The sequence below is a fragment of the Rhinatrema bivittatum genome, chromosome 8 (assembly GCF_901001135.1).
Source record: "Rhinatrema bivittatum chromosome 8, aRhiBiv1.1, whole genome shotgun sequence".
Lineage (NCBI taxonomy): Eukaryota > Metazoa > Chordata > Amphibia > Gymnophiona > Rhinatrematidae > Rhinatrema > Rhinatrema bivittatum.
The window spans coordinates 118,346,571-118,373,260 of NC_042622.1; the positions used below are offsets into that span (position 1 = coordinate 118,346,571).

Consider the following 26,690-nt stretch of genomic DNA (forward strand, 5'->3'; position numbering starts at 1 on the left):
CCCAAAGCACTAGGAAGTTTATCTGGTACAGAGCTTCATGAGCTGTCCAGTGTCCTTGTGTGTGGAGGCCGTCCACATGCGCCAACTGTGGGGGGAGGCATCGGTGCTAAGGACTACTTGATGTAACTCAGGATGGAAAGGAACCCCCTGTTCCAGATCGGAGAGATTCTCCCACCAGGACAGGGAAATCCTCAGGGGCTGCATGATGGCAACTTGAGCCCTGAGGTCCTGGGATGCCTGCTGCCACTGTAACCACAGAGTCCACTGCACACTGCACATGCAGTGACAGGCCAAAGGGGTGACATGGACACAAGCTGACATGTGGCCCAGCAATCGAAGCAAAAGACAAGCAGGTACCTGCTGACTACTGCTCACCAAGGCCACCAGGGAGGACAGGGCAAGAGCCCAACTGTGGGGCAAAAATGCCCTTGCTTGAGTCGTGTCCAGCCTGGCTCCTATGAAGTCCAGCTGGGGGGATGGGCAGAGGTTGGACTTCGGGTAGATGATAAACCCCAGAAATTGCAGCACCTGAATGGTAACGGTCAATGCGCTCAAAGTTCCTTCGCAGGAGTTGATCTTGACCAACCAGTCGTCTAAGTAGGGGAATACATGCACCCCTGACGGCTAAGGTGCACTGCAACCACTTCCAGGCACTTGGTGAAGACTCGAGGAGCTGACGCCAAGCAGCAATACTCTGTACTGGTAGTGAGCTTGCCCCACCACGAAGCAGAGGTAGTACTTCCTGTGCCTCGGGAGGATGGCAATGTGAGTGTAGGCGTCTTTGAGATCAAGGGAACAAAGCCAGTCTCCTCTCCCTGAGGAGTGGAAACAGAGTGCCCAGAGAGACCATCTTGAATTTTTCCTTGTGGAGGAATTTGTTCAAGATCCTGAGATTGAGAATGGGGCGTAAGCCCCAGTTATCTTTGGTATCAGGAAATACCTCAAGTAAAACCCCCGCCCTTGCTGACGACAGGGAACAGGTTCTACTGCTTCCGCCTTTAGAAGGGCGGAGAGTTCCCTTAGAAGTATATCCTGCGGGATGGACAAACCCCACAATGGACATGGGGGAAAGTCTGTCAGGACTTCTCTAAAGTTCAGACAAAACCCCTGACGAACAATGGTGAGGACCCACTTGTCCGACATGATGAGCGGCCAGTGGTGGGCAAAGCCAAGAAGCATGCCCCCCACCGGGGAATCGTATGCCAGTGGTACTATGCACTGACTCATGCTCCCTCGCCTCCGGTCAAAAGCCCATAGCCAGGGACTGCTGAGCCCTAGGAGTTTGCTTTTGACGGGAGCAACCTCTAGAACATCTCAGGACATGCAAGTCTCGGTGGCTGGATGATAATACTTCCGCTGCCGATAAAAGGACTTCCTGGAACTCGGTCAGGAAGATTTCCTGGCAGAGGAAGGTGAATCAGAAGCGCTAGCCGATAGCTGTTGAAGGATTTCATGGTGATCCTTCAGCTAGGCTACTGTGTCCCTGACCTTATCCCCAAAGATATTTTTCCCTGTACAAGAGAGGTCAGCCAACTTCTCTTTGACCTCTGGACGAAGGTCAGAAGCATGGAGCCAGGCCACCCTATGGGCACAGATGCCCACGGTGGCCACCCATATGGCTGCTTCAAAACATCATAAGTGGACCTCACCTCGTGTTTTCTGGCTTCTAGGCCCTGTTGTACAACAGCAGAGAATGACTCCTGTTGCTGCTGTGGCAGTCATTCTGCAAGCTCTTGGACCTGTTTCCACTGGTTCCGGTTGTACTGGGTCACGTATAACTGATAGGAGGTGATACGGGCGATGAGCATAGCGCCCTGAAAGATCTAAGGCATCCAGTTCCCAATGTTCTCGCCCTGAGGGTGGCGGGGGGGGGGGGTGGAGGAATGGATGCGGGAACGCTTGGCCTTTTCGAGAGCCATCTCCATTACCACAGATTGGTGGGGGAGATGGCGTTTTGCAAAACCTAATGCCTGTTACAGCAGGTAAGTAGCGTCCAACTTCCTGTTCTCTGGAGAAACTGATATCGGGTGTTCCCACATCCTAAGGAGAAGATCCTTGAAGATGTCATGGATAGAAACAGCCACTATCTCGTTAGGTGCATTGACGAACTGAAAAACTTTCAGCATATGTCATGCATCCTCCTCAGGATTTGGAAGGGAATGGATTTGGCCATGACCTTCATAAACCCTGCAAAGGAGAGGTCCTCTGGGAGAGACAGACACCTTTCCTCTGGTGGCGAAGGTTCTGAGAGGAGGTCACCAGAGTCTTCAGAGGAAAACTTGGAAGATTCATCTCCCCATGGATCGTATGGGCCCTCCTCCTCGCTTAGGTCCCCTGAGGGCACAGATAGCACCAATGGCCCCGGCGGCATTGGTGGCAGGGAGGGCGCCAATGGCTGCGGGAGGCCTGATGGCCCAGGGAACTGTGGCCTCGGGACAGAGCACTGGATGGTGCCGGAGGTCAGTGCATGTCTTCCTCCTTGGAGAACCCAATGACGGGAATTGCTCCCGAGGAGGGTATTGGCGGCCGTTGGGGAACCAATGGACCCCCGGGCACTGGCTGCATCTGAAGGGTGCTGAGGAAGTCCAGACACTTGAGCAGAGGCGACAATAGAGATGGTGCGGGCTCCGGCATTGGTATTGGAACCGGTGCCGGGTTCCCATACCATAAAGCTTGGAGCACCGCACTCTGCACCCTGCGATCCAACTCCTCCTGGAAGTCCGGTGATGGGCTCCGAGATGTCACCGGAGCTTCCTCAGAGCCCAAGGAGGCTCAGTGTCCAGCACCAATGTTGGTGAGGAATGCCTAGGATTCCTGTATCTACTGGAGGATGGGGTCCACCTCACCACAGGGCCTCAGTGTCGGCATGGCAACCGCCAGTACCACACCAGAACCAGAGCCATGTGCCGATGGTGACGCTTTTGAGGTTTCCCACAGTGCTCTGTCTGGTTCTTCCCTGGAACTGAGGAAGCGGAGGAACCCATTGTCTGAGAGATCACAGGCAGCGGCAAGGGCCGATCACTGGCTCCCCAATCCTTGGAAGAAGCTGCCAGGGGCATAGAGAGGGACAGCATATCCAGCGGTTCCCCCCTACCCCTGGGCATCGGGGACTCTGAGGCCAGAGTAGATGGAGTGGACTTTTTGGGGCCAAAATGTTTCTCCATTTTGTCGAGACGAGCATGACAGCCTTGGGGGGGGGGGGGGGGTGGTTCATCTGATCCCACAGCTGACACCCTCGGACATCATGTGATGCCCCCAGGCAGAGGATGCAAACTTTATGCGAGTCTGTGATGGACATGGTCTGTGGGCACTGGGGGCATCAGCAAAAACCGGATGCCGCCATGAAAATGAGCCAGCGAGCAGTCGATGGCTGGCAGTCACAGAGAAGCAAGCCGCCAGGAATCAACCGCGAAGAAGGTTGAATGTTAAAAATAACCTACCGTGCTGAAGGGAAGAATGGGGACCTGCAAAGAACGGGAGAAAAAAATTGCTTAAAATCTGGAAAAAAGAGCAGAAATTGGAGCTCCAAGCACCATGAGGCAACTGCACCGCAGAAAAAAAAGAGACAATGGGGAACTTGCATGGACACGCGGATAGTGGCATGCTGGGCATGCTCAGTGTGCCAGTCAAAGCTTCTAAAAACTTTGACAAATGTTTTCCGTGCTGAGCTCCATCTGATGATGTCACCCATTTGTGAGGACTACCATCCTGCTTATCCTAGGAGAACAGGACTAAACACTTTTTGCGGTAGGAGGAGGTAAATAGCTGAGTGCCTCAGGGATCTGTACTGGGACTGGTATTCTTTAACGTATTCATTAATGATCTGGAAAAGGGAACAATGAGCGAGGTGATCATATTTGCTTTTGACACAAATACATTCAAAGTAGTTAAAACAGAAGCAAACTGTGAAGTACTATAGAAGGATCTTGCCAGACTGGGGAACTGGGCATCTAAATGAGAGAGGACATTTAATGTGGACAAATACAAAATGATGCACATAGGGAAAAATAATACTAACTATAGGTATACAATAATGCTGGGTTCCATATTAGGAGTCACCACCCAGAAAATAATTGTGATGTCATTGTGGATAATACGTTGAAATCCTCAGTTCTGTAGGTGGCAGTAGTCAAAGAAGCAAATAGAATGCTAAGAATTATTCAGAAAAGAATGGAATACTAAGCTAGGAAGATCCATGCCACTGTATAGACTAGTGGTGTAATTACACCTTGAATATTATGACTAGGTCATCTCAAAAAATATATAGAATGAAACAAGAAAAAGTACAGAGAAGGACAACAAAAACGATAAAGGGGATGGAATTGTTCCCTTATGAAGAAAGGCTAAACAGTTTAGGGGTCTTCAGCTTGGAGAAGACAACTGAGAGGGGATATAACAGAGGTATATAAAATCATGAGTGGGATGAAACAAATAAATAGGGAATGGTTATTTATTGTTTCCTGATAGTTTCATGGAATGCCTTTAGTCCTTTCAGCAACAAGTAGCAGATTCAAAACAAATTGGATAAGTATTTTTTCACTCAACGTACAATTTAAGCTATGGAAATTGTTGCTGGAGAATGAGGTCGAGGCAAATAGCATAGCTGAGTTTAAAAGGGGTTTGGACAAGTTCCTGAAAGAAAGGTCCATAAACAATTAGCCAGGAAGACTGAGGAAAGCCATAAATTATCCCTGAGAGTGGGCAATAAGAAATAGATCTACCAGATATTTCCTAGAGATCCAGACTGGCCGCTGTGAGAAAGGATGCTGGACTTAATGGACCCTTGTTCTGACCCAGTATAGTAGGAGGAGTTAAAGGCTGTTTCACCCTTTTTATATAAAGTTCTACATCTACATACCTGGCATATCATCTAAAGGATTATCTTTGTTTTTAAACATGATCAGACCTGACAGTATTGGCAATTGGCAATCTGATTTTGGCATTTATAAAATATTCAACACCAAGCCCCTTTACTCTCAATTACAATATGAGTACAAGCCTCTACCCCAGAGAACTTACAATTTAAGCATATACTTCAGATAACGGGAGATAAAGTGGCTTGCTCAGGCTCACAAGAAGTGCCAGTGGTAGAAGCAGAATTTGAAACCTGGATCCCAGCCCATTACTCCAACCACTTTGCTAACTCTGTCTCCTTTGAGAAAGACAAAGTCATTCAGCACAAGGAATACGGCAGAGAGAAGCAATCCTTCCTATCACCAACAAGAACGCAAACTTTTGAGCATACCATGGTATTTCTAAGCTTGTCTATTTCATTTCACAGCTACAATCAACCATCTCCAAACTGCAATGAAACATTAATTAGTACAATAAAACAATTTTCTTCCATTACTCTCTTTTCCTGTACTTGGCATTCTCCAGGTCTCTAACAGTACCACCTGCAATGCAGCATGGGAATTTAAGTCTTTTGGAAACTATAAATGCCTTTATTTCATTCTTGTGTAAATTTAATAGCAAAATACCTAAGTCATCTAGATTGAAAGATAAGACTTTTTAATTTTATGCTTTCTAGTTCATGAGATTTTCACTTCTAGCTTAGCTATTAAAAGGATAAAAATATCACTCAGAAAAATGACATGACTCGTTTCTTTTCTTAGTTAGAACGATCACTTCACTAGTAGTCTGAGGTTTGAGACTAACTACACATTTAAAAATGTTAAACTAGATCTTATTTTAGGCTTTCACTGAAATAGCAAATGTTGCTTACCTGTAACAGGTGATCTTACAGGACAGCAGGATGTTAGTCCTCACATATGGGTGACATCATAGGATGGAGCTCAAACACGGAACACTTTTGTCAAAGTTTCTAGAACTTTGACTGGCACCTACTGGGCATGCCCAGCATGGCACTAAACCCGCAGCCAGCAGGGGTCCCCCTTCAGTCTTGTTTAAAGCTACAGGAAGTGCCGAAAAATAAAATAAGAAAACAAATCCAACACCGCGGGGTGGCGGGCGGGTTTTGTGAGGACTACCATCCTGCTGTCCTGTGAGAACACCTGTTACAGGTAAGCAACATTTGCTTTCTCACAGGACAAGCAGGATGGTAGTCCTCACATATGGGTGAGTACCGAGCTGAGGATGTTCGAGAAATGCACCAAATGTACCCAAGATGTGCCATAGGCACAAGGACTGGGGTGGAATTTGGTAGAGGGCATCCTGAACCCTAACGGGCAGGCGGAAGGGTGTTGGTACATCAAGTTATAAAAAGGTTGCGCAAGACAGACTGGCCGAAGATGGAATCTTGTCTTCCGGCCTTATCTAAGCAATAATGGGCTGTAAAGGTATGGAGGGAACTCCAGGTAGCAGCCCTGCAAATGTCAGGAAGCGGCACCGAGTGTAGATATGCTACTGAAGTCGCCATGGCCCTCATAGAGTGTGCTTTAACACGGTCTTGAAGTGGAATGCCCACTTGTTGATAACAAAAGGATATGCAGTCCACTAACCAGGAGGAGAGAGTCTGCTTACCCACAGGCTGCCCCAATTTGATGGAATGGAAAGAGACAAACAATTGAGTGCTTTTCCTGTGGGCAGCTTACAGTCTAGATAGAATGCTAGAGCACGTTTACAGTCAAGGGTATGCAGAGCCTGTTCTGGATTGGAGTGGGGCCTGGGAAAGAAGGTAGGCAGTATAATGGATTGATTAACGTGAAACTCTGATACTACCTTAAGTAAGAACTTAGGGTGAGTACGGAGTACTGTGCCCGGTCCTGCAGAAGTTTAGTGTAAGGCAGATAGGTAACTAGGGCCTGTAACTCACTAACTCTGTGAGCAGATGTGATTGCCAAAAGAAAAATCACTTTCCATGTGAGATAGCGAAGATCATAGGATTGGAGAGGCTCGAATGGTGGTTTCATGAGCCGACCCAAAACCAGATTGAGGTCCCAAGAAAGGGCCGAAGGATGCAGTGGAGGCTTGAGGTGAAGCAAGCCTTTCAGAAAACGTGTTACGAGGGGCTGTACCGAAAGAGGAATGTCCCCGACACCTTTATGGAAGGTGGCCAGCACACTGACATGCATTCTGATGGAGGAAGTTTTTAGACCTGATTCTGACAAATGCCAGAGATAGTCTAGAAACTTTGTGGTGGAACAGGTAACGGAATCAAGGGATTGAGGAGAACACCATGACTTAAACCCTGTTCCATTTGTAGAGGTAAGACTTTTTTGTGGAAGGCTTCCGTGAAGCAATCAGGACATGGGAAACTGGCTCCGAAAGGTTAAGTGGTTGAAGAATTAACCTTTCAACATCCAGGCCGTCAGGGACAAAGCTTGAAGATTGGGGTGGCATAGGCACCTGTCGTTCTGAGTGATCAGAAGCGGGCCCGTTCCCAAGGGAATGTGCCTACGAATGGAGAGATCCTGAATTATTGGAAACCACATTTAGCGAGGCCAGTGAGGTGCTATCAGGATCATGCATCTTTTGTCCTGACGTAACGTCACGAGAGCCTTTGATAGAAGTGGAAGTGGAGGGAATGCATATAGGAGACCGGTTGCCCATGAGAGGGAGAACGCATCTCTTGGCTGAGAGTGTTGGCTGCGAGTGAGAGAGCAAAAGTTCTCTACTTTGCGATTTTGAGGTGATGCAAAGAGGTCTATGCAAGGATAACCTCAACATTGGAATATTGAGTTCGCTACTGTGGGGTTGAGGGACCACTCGTGCGGATGGAAAGCGCGACTTAGCTTGTCCGCCAACACATTGTCCACTCCCGGCAAGTATGTGGCCTTGAGGTACATCGAATGGGAGAGGGATTCCGCCCATATCTGCGCAGCTTCCTGACACAGTAGGTAGGAGCCCATCCCTCCCTGTTTGTTGATGTACCACATGGCCACCTGGTTGTCCGTCTGAATCAGGATGACCTAATTGGAAAGGCGATCCTGAAAGACCCTGAGAGCATATCTGATTGCTCGCAGCTCCAGGAAATTGATTTGGTGGTTGGCTTCCTCTGGAGACCAAGGTCCTTGTGTCTGCAAATCGGTGACATGGGCTCCCCAGCAGAGGTTGGAAGCATCGGTGGTGAGAATTATTTGAGGGTCTGGAGCCTGGAAGGGTAGGCCTTGGAGGAGACTGATCTGATTTTGCCACCAGGCTAGAGACTGATGAAGTGAGTCAGTGATGTGGACAGTGGTCAATAGAGGTTGGACGGACTGAGTCCATTGTGACCTCAGAGTCCACTGCATGACTCTCATGGCCAAGCAGGCCATTGGGGTAACCTGTACTGAGGACGCCATGTGTCCTAGCAGCATGAGGAAGTGGCGTGCAGTTGTGCGGTGCTGAGACTGTAGCTGGTGTGCAAGAAAGATGAGAGTGAGAGCTCACTGTCGAGGCAGAAATGCCTTTGCCTGCAAGGTGTCCAAGTCTGCCCCTATGAATGATAAAGTTTGAGATGGGACTAAGCAGGATTTCGCGTAGTTGATGAGAAATCCTAGCGAAATCAGAGTGTGTAAAGTAAGACGTAGGGACGACAGAGCAGCTTGCTGAGTGGGAGCCCTGATCAACCAATTTTCTAGATAGGGGTAGACATGAACACCTTGAGTCCTGAGGAAGGCTGCTGCTACTACTACGAGGCACTTGGTGACGACTCGTGGTGCAGATGCCAGGCTGAATGGTAGCACTCGGTACTGATAGTGCTTGGGGCCTACCAGAAATCTCAGGAACCTGCGATGAGATGGAGTTATCGCAATGTGTGTGTACGCGTCTTGGAGATCGAGAGAGCAGAACCAGTCTCCTTTTTGCAGAAGAGGAAGGAGGGAACCCAAGGTTACCATCTTGAACTTTTCTCGGTGGAGATACTTGTAGAGGTCACGTAGGTCCAGAATTGGACGAACGCCGCCTGATTTTTTGGGGATTAGAAAGTACCGGGAATAGAATCCTAGGCCTTGTTGGGAGTAGGGCACTGGCTCTATTGCTCTGGACTGGAGGAGGAGGGAGACCTCCTGCTCCAGGAATAGTGAGTGGTCGGATGTTCTCCACGTCGGTAGAGGTGGGGAGTCCGGTGGTATGGAGAGAAAGTTCAGGTGATAACCCTGAGAAATTATGTCAAGGACCCATTGGTCTGAAGTAATTGTATGCCACCTGTTGTTGAAATGGCACAATTAACCTCCCACTGGTATCTGAGACAGTGGAAACTGGCTGCTGCTCTCTATGCAGGAGTCAAAAGCCGGAAGCATGGCCCAGCTGAGGAGCTGCTTGTGGCTTTTGTTTACGAGGTTGACGAGACTGGGCCTTTTGGAAAGGTCTCGTGGAATGAGTTCTAGATGGTGGTGGATAGGACTTCTTTGGACCGAAGAATAACTTTTTAGTATCCTTCCTGAAAGGCTGTTTGGAGGAATACTCAGAGGGCATCAGAGAGAGCTGGCGAAGGGTCTCATGATGGTCCTTGAGTTCCCTTGTGTACCAGGGAACTCATGATGGTCCCTGGTCCCTTGTGTACCAGGGTTTGAAGCTGTTCCTGGAATTGCTGAGGCAGAGACTCTGCAAAGTCCTGTATCTGCTTGAATAAGACCCTGTTGTACTGGGTCATATACAGCTGGTAGGAGGCGATCCAAGAGATAAAGCATTGATCCCTGGAAGACACGCCGGCCAATGGCATCCAGGAATTTCTGTTCCTTACCTGGGGGAAAGGAAGAGTGGGGTTTTGGTCTTTTTGCCCTCTTTTGGGCAGATTCTACAACCACAGATTGGTGATCCAGCTGAGGTTTCTGGAATCCTGGGGCTGACTGGACCAAATAAGTGGTATCAGCTTTTCTGTTGACTGGAGCAACAGAACCAGGGTGTTCCCAGTTCTTTTTGAGGAGATCCAAAAAACCTGGTGAATAGGGATGGAGGTTATTTCCTTGGGAGCATCTAGGAATTGTAACAGCTTCATCATTTGATGCCTATCATCTTGCTCAGCCTGTAATTGGAAGGGAACCAATTCAGATATTTCCTTCACAAAATTTATGAAGGACAAGTCATCTGGAGGAGAACGCTTCCTACTTTCAGTAGAAGAAGGTGGCAATGGTAAATCATCGGTGTCTTGAGATGAATCATCAGTCCAGGTGTCATAGGGATCAGCACCTGTCCCTGTAGGAACCTGAGAAGGACGGGATGATGGTATTCCTGAAGGTCCTGGTCTAGGATCTGAAGGCATCGAGGGAAGTACAGGAGGCACCGATGAAGGCATCGAGGGCATTGATGGATGGATCGAGGGCATCGATGGATAGATCGGTGGCGCCGATGGGCGCATCGGCATCAATGGTTGAGGCATCGGAAGGACTCCCAATGGAGGAATGCGGAACGGTGTTTCCCCTCCCGATGACAGGGCAAGAGGGGAAGGCACTAGAGCCATTGGTGACCCAGAATCCATTGGTGGAAAAGCGGCTATGAGCGCTTCCATCTTCGAGAGCAGCGGTGCCAATGCTGCCGGAATGGGATCGATGGTCGGTTCCGCGACCGGCACCGATTTCAGCGCAGGGGGACCTTGTAGTCTGTGCATCGCCTTATCGATGACCTCCTGAACCATCCGGTCCAGTTCTTCACTGAGACCTGGAGCAAGCAGCCCCGGCTCCAGAAGGGAAGAAGGAGAAGGAGGCAGAGGCATAGCCGGAGGGACCACCGTTAAAGGCAGAGTTGCGGCTCTCGATACCCGTCCGGGTGAGGGTTGCTTTGGTGACCCGGTTGCATAAAGGGTCGGTGCCTTTTCTGGACGGGGTTTCTTCGATGGCGGCTCGGACGATGGCGAGGTCGAAGATTTTCCTTCCTTGATGGTCCGAGACTTGCGGTGTCAATGCCGATGTTTTTCTCTACGATCCCCTCGGTCCTGAGGGAGAGTGGAGGTAGTTGAAGGTCGAGAAGTCATCGATGCCAGACAGTCACCAGCCGGTGGCCGATACTGGCACGAAGTGGATGGTGCTGGTTCAGGCGACTTCGATGCAATAGACGGCGTCGGAGTTTGAGAACGGAAGATAAGTTCCATTGACTCTATTCTGGCCTTGCAACCTTTTGGTGTCATTAAGGCACATTTGGTGCAAGTCAGGACATCATGCTCGCACCCAAGACACATTACACAGACTTTATGCGGGTCTGTTATGGACATGGTGCGAGTACAGTCCAGACACCGATGGAACCCAGACGCCATGGCCCTTGAAATATTTTTGCCACGGTACGGTCGACAGCCAGTAGGCCGTGAGGGCCAAACTAGACAGGAATCAACCGAAAACAGGTAAAAACTTACCGGAGTACTGCGGAGTCAAAAAATTCAAAGGAGGGACCCCTGTGGGGTATGAAACTTTTTAGTAATTTCGTGAGGAAAATTCCTGTCAGGAATCTCTGTGGAGCTCCTTAACCTGCGTGGCTACTGCTGCGTGGAAAAAAGAAGACTGAAGGGGGACCCCTGCTGGCTGCAGGTTTAGTGCCATGCTGGGCATGCCCAGTAGGTGCCAATCAAAGTTCTAGAAACTTTGACAAAAATGTTCCGTGATGGGGCTCCATCCTATGATGTCACCCATATGTGAGGACTACCATCCTGCTTGTACTGTGAGAAATAAACAATTTCAGTGTTACAGAGAAAAAAAAGTTACAATGGGGTTCACTGTAGCATGGACACCCAAGAGTCTCAATGTGGTTAAGAAGTATTTTCTGTTTATCTTAACCTATTCTTTCCAACAGCAACTCGGGATCTACAGGTAGTGGTCTTGTAGATGATTCAAATTTGCAAGGGAGTCCAATTCTAAGTTTTCTAGTTGACACTGAAGCAATCTAGTTTGATGGACATTAGGGATATGCATTCATTTGAAGCAAATAGGTAAAATAGAAGACATGAGACCATTTTTGTTTCATTTGTGGACCTCCGAAATGAATGGAGAGTGTCCATGAATTTAAACAATTTTCTTTTCATTTGTTTGTTTTCCATTCAAGCCTATGGCCTATTGAAAAGTACTGCAGTGTTATGGCAATCAAGAAATTCCTGAATTAGATATAAGGCAGGATGGAGCCAAGATAGGCAAAAGTGTAAAGGACCTATCAAGGTGAAGCTGCCCTAAACCTGATGCTACACCTTGGGGGGGGGGGGGGGAGGTGGAGAGGAAGGGGTCTTGCTGCTACTCTGCCTTGCCACCATAGCCCTGATGTACTGCCTTGGGGGGGTCTTGCTACCACTGAGCCTTGCTGCCATATCCAAAACTCTACACTTTAGGGGGGGGTCTAACTACCTTGTTGTCATACTCCAGATTCTACATCTCGGGAGTTCTTCTGCCACTCTGCCTTGCTGCCCTGCTGCTGATGCTACATCTTAGGGGCCTAGCTGCCATGCTGACTAGGTGTATCTTGCTAACACTCTGCCTTGCTTCTATACCACTTATTCTATACTTTGCAGGTTTTTTTTTGTTTTGTTTTGTTTTATTTACCATTCTACCTTGCTGTCCTGCTCCTCACACTACTCCTTGGGAGTCTTGCTTCAACACCCTAGACTCTATACCTTGAGATGTTTTTGCCACTGTGGGGGGCTGCTTTGTACCTCTCATTGGGGTAGATTTAAAAAAAGAACACGCGCACACATGGACGCAAAATTTTATAACATGCATGTGCCGGTGTGCGCATGTTATAAAATTGCTGGCGGCACGCACAAGGGAGGGGTAGACATACGCCATAATCACGCGATGACGCATCGTCCGGCTTCTCCAGTTCCCTCCCAGTCCATTCCAATTAAAGAGCGGACTGGGAGGGAACTTCCCTACCCCCTACCCTAACCTCTCTTTCCCTTCCCCTATCCTACCCGCCCCCTATCCCTATCCTAGTGCGCCCCCCATTTTATTAACCTCTCTTTTTGCTCCTGCAAAGGAGCTGTAGCAAGTTGCGCACGCCAGCACCCTGCCAGCGCGAGATCCCCCGGCAAAGCGGCAAATGGCCGTCGTACCGGGCACCTCTAGCCCTGCCCCTGGACCACCCCTCTGCCGAGGCCTGGCTCTTGTGCGTGTAACAGGGGATACGCGTGCAGCGCGTGTAAGGCCCAGCTGCATGTGTAACCCCTGTGTTTTTTGCGAGTGGCCCATTAAAAATCTGGCCGTCAGTATCTTGGGGTTTTCATGCCACTCTTTGTACTGCTTTGTTCTTCTATCACTGCCTAGTGTATTTTCCCCCTTCATAGTGCCTTAGGATGTTCATGTCACTCTTGGTGCCAGTTTGCTCCTCTCGTGCTTTTTTGGGGGGTTTCACAATACTATTATTGGTGCTCTCTTTTGAAGCCTTAGGGTAGCCTCGTCCTTTTTCTGCTTGTTTTGCTCCTCTCATGGTGCCTTGGATAACTCCTGCCACTACTGGTACCCTTTGGCCTCTTTACAATGCTTTAGGCTATTCATGCCATTTTTGGTGACACTCTGTCACAGTCAATGCTTTGGAACTCTCCTTCCCCCTTCTGATAATTTCTAGCCGCACGTTTCATTAGAATTGATTAGAAAATCCCAATTTTGACTTTAATGGAAAATGAAAAAATGAATGGAACAAATAAATTTTTTTTTTTGTTTGAAACAAACCAAATAAATGGAGGTGACTAAGAAACAAATAAATTAACCTAAATGAAAATTTTGCCACTGCACATCCCCAATGGACATTCATACACACCCTTGATTTTCTTATTGATCATCTGTGAACAGTCCAGATACTAAGTCAAAGTTTAAAAAAAACCTGTTTAAACATATTTTATGTTCAAGTGTAGAAACTTCAGCTAAGTTCACAGTGAACCTGTGAGCTGCAGTCTGATGTTAACAAGTACTCTTATGGTAGCCTTCATATTTTGGCAACCATGATTATCTTACAGAAGGAGTATGATCGTAATAAATCAAGGTAGGGCAAAAAATAGCAACTGTAAACCCCTACCCCTCAGATAGTTAGGATTTAATGAATTGTGTTATGTTGTAGCATGCTTTGAGCACTTTGTGCATGAAGGAGTAATATAAATAAAAAGTATTAAAAGAAAAATACAGACAAGTTGAGGATAAAAACTACAAAGTCCTGTGTGTTGACGCTGTCATTTATTCCCAAATATTCTGGGATTATTTTATCGAGACTGCAATCCAATAAACCCCACTTGGCAATAGATACTTGGACTATGGCAGGGTTTTGTTACCCAGCTAAACTAATGTCCTGGTGACATATGACATAGCAGGCAATAGATTTTTTTCTATGCATTTTGGAAAAAAAAAAAGAAAAAAATCATCTTTTTTGTTTATCTTTATGGTGAAGTAAATTACTCAGCATTTTCAAATGGAAAATTCGCTCTTACAATGCGTTGCATTTGAAAGAACAAGACTTGCACAAGATACAGAACTTTGTTGTACTGATTAAAGAACAGTTTGAATCATGTAAAGGGTCCTTTATCAACAAAATAGAAAGAGGATATTACATAGTAGGAAAGGCAGTCCAGTTGTCCAAGGCATCTGTCTAGCATCTGTGAAAACTACAGTGTAGTAACATCCATATAAGCCAAATAAAGGGCCAGATGCAATAAGGTGAACAGTAAAACTGTGCTGTATTTTCTTTTTAACCCACATGGGAAAAAAATTTAATTCTGGATGCAGTAAGCAAATGGTATGCTAATGTATCGGGGAGTTAAACATGCAAAACAAGTCAAAACGTGTGCTCAAGCTTTTGCATAGGTTGAGCTAACATTTTAACTCAGAAGAGGGAGGATGTAATTTATGTGTACACAAGCCTGCATTTATCTTCAACATAAAAATAACCTGTCCTCAAATCTCCTCCTGCAACTGTGGCAGCAGCTTCTCCTGGCTCACAAATCATTTCTGCATGCATAAAAGATGATTTACGAGCTGGGAAAAGTGGCAGCTGCAGGAGAAGTGCACACAATAGTTATTTTCTGGTTTCACCAAAGGAGTCTCCAGCTACCGAAAACCACAGAAGTCCTTGGGCCTGCGGCAGAGGCAACGTTAGCTCCCAGCCACAGGCCAAGCTCCCTGTCTGGACAGGGAGCAGGATCCAGCACAACAGAAAAAAAGCATGGGGCAGGGAAAAGGCCACCTTCTCCTCCCCTCTTATGTGCAAAAAAAAACATGCTTTGTGTTTTTGCACATAAAATGATTTATGTGCACAAAAAATGCTTTCGTTGCACCAAACTGCAGCTCCTCCCCATAGACTAACATTAGCTCTGGAAAGGTTACTCCACCTCTGACTAGGAGTTAAGTTCCCAGCGCTAAGAAAATATGAGTTAAGCCAGTGCATCTCTCTGCACTGGGAGGTAATAGCTAATGCCATCATTAGCATGGGATTTGCACAAGATGGTGCTATCTGTATATATATTGTATACAAAGCTCCTTATTGCATCAACAGTAAAGACTGCACTAAAAAAAAGTGTGCGCTCAACAGAGTGCACCTTAATACACTGGCCTAAAAGTACTGCCAACTATACTGTACTTTGAATCAAGATATTGTTAATAACTATAGTAATTTCTTTATGAGGCAATTATGAATAGTATATTTTGCATGTGTGGATACAGTACTGTATGTAAAACAAAGCAGAGAGGTTTAAAATATATGAATTGAAAACTTTTGGCCAAGCTGTTATACAGTACCTTGCATATTTTGTACAGGGAATCCTGGCCATCTCCTCCAGTATCCTTAAAGTAATCATGAGCTGGGAATGTGCGATTGATATCCCGGGTGATTGCGCTATCTTGAGGAGATTCCTGTGGAAACACCAAACACCCCCCAACAATTAGCAAACAAGAAAAATGTTTCATCTACAAGTAATTGAAACACACTTTGTATTTGGGACTAATGGTGAAATAGTACAGCTTCATCCGAGATAGCTTTTTTTTTTTTTTTTAAAGCAGAAACTGAACTGACAATAGAAAATAGGTAGTTACTACAGATGCTCTTGAATGGAAGATCTTAAGACTTTTCTCTACTTTTCTTATTCTTCCCACTCCACAAAATTTTATTTTTGCCCAGATTATCTTATAAAAAGAATTCTTAAGAAGATCTGTTTGAAACCATTTATTTATATTTCAATTTATAGATTGTCTCTTCTGTAAATAAAATCAATTCAAATTTATTTTAATGGATATATATGAATAATGTTGCAGTATATGTAGTTTAGATTTTACAACATGCACCAAAAAATGCACATAGGTATACTGGATACATGGTAAGATAGGAGCCAAACTTATTAATTTGACCATTTTTCTAGGGCTTTTTTTTACTGTAGGATTTTTCAATTTGTTAAACTTTAATTTAAAATAAAAATTATTAAACATCCCCCCACAAAAACAAGAGAAACTGTTTAGTTATTTTACAACGAAAACAGAAAGCATAATTCACTATTCAGGTTCATAATTCTGTTGAGCAAACAGATATCACATGTAGCTACACACAACTTTGTTAACTGGATTGTCATCACTTCCTCATGCCTTATTTTAAAGGAAAGTGCTTAGAGCTTTGAAGATAGCTGTGAAAAATGTCTTTTTGTTAATAGAAGTGATGAAATACAGGTCATTTCTCTTAAATAATTTCTTCTCAACAAAATGGAAGCATGCAAGGTTTAGTGTGAAATCTCTAAATATGCAGCTAACAGGCATAAAAGAATAAAGAAAAAATGAGCCAAAAAGGGCTTTTAATTTTGTCCTAGAATATTAATATTTATTTATTTATTTTTTATTTATTTAAGTTTTTTATATACCAACATTCAAGACGATAGTCCCATCATGCTGGTTCACAAGAAACAGGAGTGCAAATTATAATAAACTTAACAACGTGAACAATAGTGCAGAAAAAGCAGTTACATGTAACAAGGAAATATAGAACTTGGAGTAAGAAGGAAAATGAAGATCAGATAATTACATATAATAACATTGTAAGAGGTGGCTATTAATGATATTGCTGGCGATGTGTGTTGATAGTTGGGAGTTAAATAATGTTGGAGTTAGGAAAGGCCTGCGTAAACAGCCAGGTCTTAAGTCTTTTCTTGAAGGTTGAGATGCTGGGTTCCATTCTAAGATCTGGGGGGATGGAGTTCCATAAGGTAGGATATTTAATATTTAATATACATAATATATATTTAATATACATAATATATATATGTATATTTAATATACATAATATTTATAGCATGAAATGTTATCATATGGTATCTAGAGCTCTGTACACATTTTCCATTTCAAAGGACCAAAGAAATTAGGGAAGCTAACAAAATCAGCAGCACAGTAATAACGGGTGATTTCAATTATCCCAGTATTGACTGGGTGAATGTTACATCAGGACATGGGAGAGAAGTGAAGTTCCTAGATGAAATAAATGACCTCTTCATGGAGCAGCTGGTAAGAACCAACAAAATGGGAATCTATTTTAGACCTAGTCCTTAGTGGAACACAAGATTTGGTGCGAGAGGCAACAGTGTTGGAGCCACTTGGCAATAGAGATCACAACATTATTAAATTTGATTTAACTGGAAGGAGTACAAAAAAAGAAATCTACTATGACAGTTTTTAACTTTCAAAAAGGTGACTGATAAAATGAGGAAAATGGTTAGGAAAAATACTGAAAGGAGCAACTGCAAAGGTTAAAAGTTTAGCTCAGGCATGGATTTTGTTTAAAAATAAAAAAAAAAATACCAAAAGCAGAGAGGTAAATATTGAGTATGTTAATATATCATACCAAAGTGTTAACTACAAATTAAAATAAGCTGGAATAGGTATTGGAAGAGACGCGCAAATGATGCAATCTGCTGCCTCACACCACTCAATGGGCCTCAATCAGTCCTCAGATAACAGCGCTAGGACTCCATCACTTACCCATCCAGGGTATAAACCATCTTTTGTTTCTTACTAAAATCAATTTTTCTGAAAAATATATCCTTAAATATCACTAAACATGAAAAACTTGTTTACTTATAAAAGCTGTGACCTGATTATAAGTGTAGTCTCTATAAGATAAGCAAAGAGTAACCCAAATTATAGCTACAAAATGCAAGGTTCCACATTAGGAGTTACCACTCAGGAAAAAGATCTAGGTGACTGTTGAAAATATGATGAAATCTTCTGCTCAGTGTGCAGCAGCAGCCAAAAAAGCAAACAGAATGCTATGGATTATTAGGAAAGGAATGGAGAATAAAACAGAGAATATCATAATGCCTTTGCATCGCTCCATCGTGTGACCATCTTGAGTATTGTGCTCAGTTCTGGTCTCCACATTTCAAGAACGATATAGCAGAATTGGAAAAAGTACTGAGAAAGGCAACAAGATGATAAAGGGGATGAAACAATTCCCCCTATGAAGAAAGGCTAAAGAGGTTAGGACTCTTCAGCTTGGAGAAGAGACAGCTGAGAGAAGATATGATAGAGGTCTATAAAATAACGAGTGGAATGGAACGAGAGAATGTTAATCAGTTGTTTACTCTTTTGAAAAGTACAAAGACCAGGGGACACACAATGATGTTATTGGGTAATACATTTAAAACTAATAAGAGAAAATATTTTTTCCTCAATGCATAATTAAGCTCTGGAATTCATTGGCAGAGGATGTGGTGAAAGCTATTAGTATAGCTGTGTTTAAAAAAGGTTTGGGCAAGTTCCTGGAGGAAACTTTTATTAAAGTAGAGTTGCAGAAATCCACTGCTTATTCTTAGGATAAGCAACTTGGAATCTATCCAGCCCTTGGAATCCTGACAGGTACTTGTGACCTGGCTTGGCCATTGTTGGAAACAGGGTACTGGTCTTGATGGACCCTTGGTCTGACCCAGTATGGCAAGTCTTATGTTATGTTCTTCTGAAGAATATGGAAAATTGTGGGGATGTTCTTAACATAACATCAGACATTTTAATTTTCATTTTTCATGCCCTTAAAACTGTACCCATAGACATAAAACAATGCATTCAATCTTTTACAAGATTGCAAGAGAAAATTACTGCATACAGGGAATGGAAAGAGTTGCCCAATGATTGGAGTAGCATGCTGCAAACCAGGGAAGCCGAGATTCAAATCCCACTGACACTTTGGGCAAGACACTTCACTCTCCAATGTTCAAGTACAAACTTAGGAGGTAATTTAAAAAAGATTTACGTATTTAAACCTCGTTTTGTGTGTGAGATTTTGAAAATTCCTACAATACTGAATTGTCAATAGGTTTTGTACTTTAAAAGGTGAATTTTAAAAGTGATATGCACGGCAAAACATGGAGATGCACATTTATGTATCGCTGGTTGAGTATATAAAGTTGCCACATATGTGCACAAGTACAGAGCAAGAATATCTCGCATTGGAGAAAAAAAGCGGTGGAATATGAGTAGGGCATAGGCATTCCATGGCAGGGCCAAGAGATGTAATATATATATAGCTTCATGCATGGGCGCACATCCAGGTCCATTTCGGTGCAAAGTTACTTCTATTGATGAGGGGTAAGTCATATATGAACTGCCTGAGAGATCTAGCTCAACTGTGGGGGAGTGCAGGCTAAAGAACCAGGGGGGTCTTGAGGACATATTGACTAGACAAATTGGTGGGCAAACTGGTTCAACTGGTCATTTCCTGGATATGCACATGCCGTCATTTCCCTGCTGTGCGAGTACCTGCTTAAAATTATGAGCACACATACATGTCCCAAGCCTATTTTATAATCTGCATGCAGGATATAAAACTTCAGCACATCTTGCTGCGCATCCATACACACATATATTTGGATGCCTACACGTTTGTTTTAAAGTTACCGTCCCTGCATGTAAATAGGTTTTTAAAAATTGTTATGATATATGCTTCTTTTACATGTGCAAATCCTTTTGAAAATTATCCCTTTAGATAAGCCCTCTAGGGACAGGGAAATACCTACAGTACCAGCATGTAATCTGCTTTAAAAGGAGGAATATAAATAAAAAAAAAATGGACAATAAAACAAATGCACAAGGACATCACTGGCAACTGCTTGGCATTCACTGGCTTTATCTTGTTAGGATGGCCGATGAGAGTGAAAGAGGAATTGAAATGTCTCTGTGTACATATAGTTCTACTGCACAGTAGTAATAATCCATTCACTTTAGTGATCTTCCCACATTCCTTTTCATGTTCTCTCCCTTTTTTGGATCCTTGTATTATGGCATGAGGAGACCTCCTATCCACAGCAGCTCTCTTTGAAAATGAGAACAGTATTATTTCATAGACATGTCAGCAGGCCTAGAAGTCTGTCTAACTACATAAGTGGAGTAGCTTAGTGGTTAAAGCAGAGGGCTGGAGACCCAGGTTCAAATTCCATTGCCACTCCTTGTGACTTCGGGTAAGTGACATTACCCTCTGTTACCTCAGGTACAAACTTGGGGCCAGATTCATTAACACTTTTCTCCCATTTTGTGTCTATGGGAAAAACCCTTAGTGAATCAGGTACTTAGATTGTAATCCGCTTTGAAGTGCTGAAAAGCGGAATATAAAAATCAGATAAATAAAAAAGTGATATGAGCTGCTAAACACACCATGTATGTAGCAAGGAAACTATTGGCTATGATCAAAGAAAAACCCTAGGATTCTATTGTTTGTATTAAGATCAAATACCTTTAACACAAAAATATAGACATACACACAATACAGATATTCTGGCATGATGGCTCTAATAGTCTATCTCCAGTCTATAAAGAAAGTATCCGAGGACTGTTTTCTGAGCTTTCATTTCTGTAGGAAGAGATCTCAGAAGTCTGTACCCAAGGATAAAAACAAGTGTTGACTGCTGCCAGAAAGCTAAGATGTGGCTAAAGGGACAAAAATAAATTTAGGCAAGGTAACAAATACATTTACTGAGTGATGCCTATTTAGTTATTTAAAAAGTTAATTAAAACATTGCAGGCTTAGGGCATTCCCCTTTAAAGAAACTAACTTAGCTGGCTCAAAACTGGCATGTTTCCTGAGTGTAGAAACCACTAAAATTCAGAGCCATGAACCCTTAAATAGATTTTCAATAAAAGCAATATTTTTCTTCAGTGTAGACCTTTGTTCACAGTCTCTCACAGTCAGATTCTTTCTAAAACCCTGCCCCCTTCCCCCTTCATCCCATAAGCTTATCAGAAAGTCTCCCTGGAAGAATGCAGCTCCCTGATAAGCTCTGCAGGGGCCTGGAGACCCAGTGGGGAAGGAAACTGTGCCTGGTCTGCACCAAACCCATAAATATAGAGAAAGTGAATTAAAAAAAAAAAAGTCTCCTTCTCCAATTTATAGTACTATATCCTAGTGCAGGGATGCGTAAACATGGGATCACCGAATAAACTTCAGGGGGACGCTGGCTGCTGCAGGTCAATCATCATTTTAAAATAAACAAAACTGCTGTGCTGAGCTTGACTCCCTAGAGGCTCAGAGAAAGAAAGCTGCTTCAAAGAAGGGACCGCCAGAGCATTCTGGTTTCTATTTAATGGAAGGGTGAGGGGAGAGGATGCAGGAGTCTGAAATGATTATAGTTCTTGCCCAGAATACTGTGGAGAAAGTGAAACTCCTAGGATTGTACAATTGTTTCAGGCAACTCCAACTGCTGCCTCAGACTGAGGTGACGGTCTTAAGGTGGATTGAATTCCCAGCGTGAGTCTCTGATCTGAGACTCCATGTTGACAGACAAGTGTGAGGGGATAAGTGTTGAGGTAGGAGTAGAGGCCAGAGTGTCTCAGAGGAGCAGGATGTGGAAAAGGGAAAACTAAGTCCTAAGCTAGTTGTGTTAGGTGGTTGTTCTGAGACTCAGGTGAACTTGGTATCCTTAAGAGGAATCAATCCCCAGAGCAGCTCTGTCTCATGGGAGACTCCCTGTTAAGAGACGGTTGAGGGGATAAAAGTATGGTGGGGGAAGGGGAGGGGCCAGAGATGGAAGAGAGGAAAACTTAAGGCATATCTGTATGCTTGGCCAGTCCTTTTACTTTATTTCTATTTGGTTGGGTTTTTTTGTTTGCTTGCTGCATTTCATCCAAGACAAAACATGTTGCTGTGATTATTTCCTCTCTCCCCTGTGTGTGAGTGTGTGTTGTGATCTGTTTATCTCTATGTACAGTGTGTACAGTGCATCTCTTTGGGCCTATCTAGATGTGGGGATGTCTCTCTTGCAGGCCAATGCAATATTGCACTCGTTAAACGTGTACTCTTGATTGAGCACTCGCTCCCTTAATGCGCACCGATCCACCTCTCCCAGGTGCCCGATTTAATATTTAAATCGGGTGCCGCAGTAAAAAGGAGGCTCATGGGGAAATTGCATACCCCTAGGGCCTCCTCAGCAGTGGGCGCCCGGGAGAAGAGGCTGTCAGCCGGTTAGTAAAAGGGATGCTCAATTTTAGAGCATCCCTTTTCCTAACCTATGCACAGCCACAAGTTAGTTTTTATTTTATTTTTTTTTTTGTTTTTCAGGTCATTCTAATTTTTTAGTTCCTCTGATTTAATATTACCACGATATTAAGTCGGAGCAAGTACAGAAAAGCAGTATTTTCTGCTTTTCTGTATACTTTTTGGGCTCCTCCAAAATTAATGCCTACTCGAGGCAAGTGTTAATTTTGGCGAATAAAAATATGCATGTCGGGGAGACTAGATAATAGCCTCATCAACATGCATTTACATGTGATGAGCGCTATTACCTACATGTGCGTTTTGGATGTGCTAACCCCCGTTGTGCATGGGGGGTTATGGATGCGTGTCCAATCGCGGGTTTGAGCCATGTGCTGCAGTCAGCGCTTAATATTGCATCAGCCTGCTTGTGTCTGTCTCAATATTTCCTAACAACCCTCTCCTGGAGGGAGTCCCAATCAGCCGGTTTTCAGGATATCTAGGGACCTTTGTTTTCATTTTTTATTTTGCCTGGGAATTTCAACCTATGTGATGACAAAGAGTATCAGTGGCAAAAATTTGTTATAACAGAAAAAAATTAGTGGAAGAGCCATTTTTCCACAGATTTTCTTGTATTACATTGAACTCCCCGGGTAAAATAAAAACTGAAAATGAAGATCCGTAAGGGTATCCATAATGAACATGGAGACCCAGGGTATGCAAACCTATATTATGCATATTAAGTGTGACAAAACTGAAAACCCAACTGGTTGGGAAACATGGGTCTATCTGCTGTATGGCACGATCAGTGCCCCTAAGCCTTCTGTGATAACAGGAGAAACCACATAATTAGCTTGTTGCATACAAAACCGTAGTTAGCCTATGGCCAATGTGGCCTCAGTCCTAGATGCCATCCTCTAGGGGCGCCGTCGCGTGAGAACTATCGGACTCCAGCCTCCTCTTCCCCGCCCTGGCAGTATATAGCAACGCGACCTGCGGAGCTCGAAAACTCTCTCTCTTCCTCCTTCCTCCAACCAGGCCAATGAAGAACAGCGTGACTCACACTCCTGACCCCCCTTCTGCCCCACCCTCTCAATGAAATGTAGCGCTGCCCATAGGGCAGCAAAAAACATGTCTCCTCCTTCCCCCGCCTCAGTAGTGCCGAGCAGCGTGGCCCCAGGGACGCAAAAAGCATTGGTCTTTTCCTCCCTTTCCCTGCTTGGCAATGAAAAGTAGTGCGGCCGGCAGGGCCTCAAGGAGCAGCAATGAACAGAAGCATTGTGGCCCGCACGATACCCAGAAACACTGGCTTCCCTCCCCATGCTTCAGTGCCCCTGAAGGCTAGTTGAGAGAGAGAGAGAGGGAGTCTATGAGTGTGGGTCTGATTGAGCATGTGGGAGAGTACCAATGTGTGTATATGTGTATAACCTAATGTGCGAGAGAGAGATATGAGCATGTGTGTGTCTGACTGAGCATGTGAGAGGTATGAGCTTGTGAGAGAGTCTATGTATGTGTGTATGATTAAACATGTGAGGGAGCACCTGAGTGTGTGTATGACTGAGCATGTGAGAGAGGTATGAGCAAATATGTTTGAGCATGTGAGAGCGCTTGTGTGTATGTATTATTGAGCATGCGACAGAGAGGTATGAGCGTGTGTGTGTTTGAGCATGCGACAGAGGTATGAGCATGTATGTGTGTGTGTACGATTGAGGATGTGAGAGGTATGAGCATGTGTCTGATTGAGCTTGTGAGAGAGAGCCCATGTGTGTGTCTCGAGTATGCGAGAGAGAGGTATGAGCATGTGTGTATTTGAGCACGTGAGAGGTTTGAGCTTGTGAGAGATAGCTTGTGTGTGTATGTATGACTGAGCATATGAGGGAGAGCTTATGAATGAGTGTATGACTGAGCATGTGTGAGAGAAGCATGAGGGTGTGTGTGTGCGCGTGTGACTGAGCATATGAAAGAGAATGAATAAGCATATGTATGCTTGTGTATAGTTGAGCATGAGAGAACAAACAAGTGTGTATGCGTATATGATTCAGCATGCGTGACAGAGCATATGAGCATCTGTGAATAAGCCTGTATATGTATATGATTTATCATGTGACAGATTGAATGAGTAAGAGAATGTGTGTGATTGAATGTGAGAGAAAGATTGCAAATGAGCATGTGTATGTGTATACAGTTAAGCATGAGAGAGCAAACAAGCATGTATGTGTGAATATGATTGAGCATGTGTAAGAGAAAGCATGGAGAAAGTTTGTATGCAACAACCCCCTCCTCTCTCCCTGCTAATCCATGACATTCTCAGGTCATCTGGAAATGAAAATTTCCCAGGTATGGACAGCAGAGGATTTTTTTTTTATCCTTTTTAGTTTTAATTATTAGGTGATATTTGATGTATCAACTGTTTTGAAATATTGTATTGACTTTTGGAAATGGATAAAGATATGAGTTTTTAATTATTAGACATTCTATCCATCAGCTGTTTTGAAATATTTTAAATTTTTATTAGTATGGTTTTACTATTTATGATTCTTGATTTTGTTTGATGTTTTATGAGGAATGGTGGTATTTCTGTTTTTTCATAGTTGCACTGCATACAGTCTGGCTTGTAGTTTCCAATTCAGTTTGTCTGCACATTTCTATTGACACTTTACATTATCTCTGTTAGGAATTTGGTGAGGGTCTGTCTGTGTTCAACATGTGTGAACAAGGTGAGGTACTCTGCTAGCTTGTAGTTTTTGTGTAAGGATCTAACACAGCCTGGTTTGTTCTATTTTCTTAATAGGAGGTGTTTTGGTGTTTAGGTCCTGGTGTAATATTTGCAATATTGCCTTTTCCTAGGTAGGATTGAATGCTGGCAGTTAGTTCTATTTTGGTATAGGAAGTTTAGTATATTGTAATTGCAATTTTGTTTACTCCTGACGTTCTGAGGGTCAACCCTACACCTAACATGTGCTACCATAGGCCTAATACCAAACTGGCTTCATGTGCCTTTTTTTCTTTTACTTGTTTTGCAGGGTTTTCTAGCTAACACCACAGCAATGCATGTAAATATAATACAGACGTTGTAAATGATGGGGTACATATTCAAAATATGACGTAAATCATTGGAATTCATCTAACTGATTTTTACAATTCACATTGAACCCTTTAGCAATTAGAAAATAAAGTGCAATTACAGCATTTTTTCATTTACATTAGTTTTATTGAAAATATCTTCAAGTATGAAATTTATCATGATCCTATACAGTCCATACATTTTTCTCCTAATTTACTTGTAAAAGTCAGCACTCATTTAGTGTCCTTACAACTTCTACTTTAACATTCATTTGCGCAATAAGTTCCTTTATCATTGTAACATTGTAAATTGTGAATTAGTAACAAATCTGTTGATTAAAAGTGAAAGATACAATTCCCAAATGTACATATATATTACAATGTATCTGTGAGTAAGTCATTCGTCAATGTAAAAACGTTTTGGGTATGAATGTATACTTGTTTTAAGAGAATATATGTGTTTGGTCAAGGATAGGGGACATTTTTTGTATGTATCTCATTGTCTTGTGGGGGAGTTTCTGAATCTGTAAATTAAAAAAATTTGTAAACATTAAATAAAGATAATTAATTGGATAACATTGTATTTGGAATCTTGTTTGTTCTACCTTTGTTTGCTTGTACATATTCAAAAGCCATTTAAGAACATAAGAACATGCCATACTGGGTCAGACCAAGGGTCCATCAAGCCCAGCATCCTGTTTCCAACAGTTGCCAATCCAGGCCATAAGAACCTGGCAAGTACCCAAAAACTAAGTCTATTTCATGTTACCGTTGCTAGTAATAGCAGTGGCTATTTTCTAAATCAACTTAATTAATAGCAGGTAATGGACTTCTCCTCCAAGAACTTATCCAATCCTTTTTTAAACACAGCTATACTAACTGCACTAACCACATCCTCTGGCAACAAATTCCAGAGTTTAATTGTGCGATGAGTGAAGAACTTTCTCCGATTAGTTTTAAATGTGCCACATGCTAACTTCATGGAGTGCCCCCTAGTATTTCTATTATCCGAAAGACTAAATAACCGATTCACATCTACCCGTTCTAGACCTCTCATGATTTTAAACACCTCTATCATATCCCCCCTCAGCCATCTCTTCTCCAAGCTGAAAAGTCCTAACCTCTTTAGTCTTTCCTCATAGGGGAGCTGTTCCATTCCCCTTATCATTTATCCTCTATGATGCCTAGATCTCTTTCAGGTCAATACAGTAAAGCGTGGCCGCGGTTACCCTGCTCCTAACCCACTTTCTACTCACTTTTCGGCCGCGTTAGTCCAACCCGTGATACACTATCCCCTTTAACCCATTCTTACCGCCTCTTTAAATCACCGGGTAACCCCTTCCGCCCGCGGCATGTAT

General features: G+C 43.7%; 1 protein-coding gene across 3 annotated transcripts in view; it reads right to left on the minus strand.

The window, feature by feature from the left end:
• Positions 1-26,690, minus strand: part of RABGAP1 (RAB GTPase activating protein 1) — a 545,250-nt gene that overhangs the window by 100,488 nt on the left and 418,072 nt on the right. For all 3 annotated transcript variants that reach the window (XM_029610918.1, XM_029610917.1, XM_029610919.1), the window contains exon 14: positions 15,576-15,689. In XM_029610918.1, the coding sequence (XP_029466778.1) occupies positions 15,576-15,689 (114 nt within the window). The remainder of the gene's footprint in view (positions 1-15,575; positions 15,690-26,690) is intronic.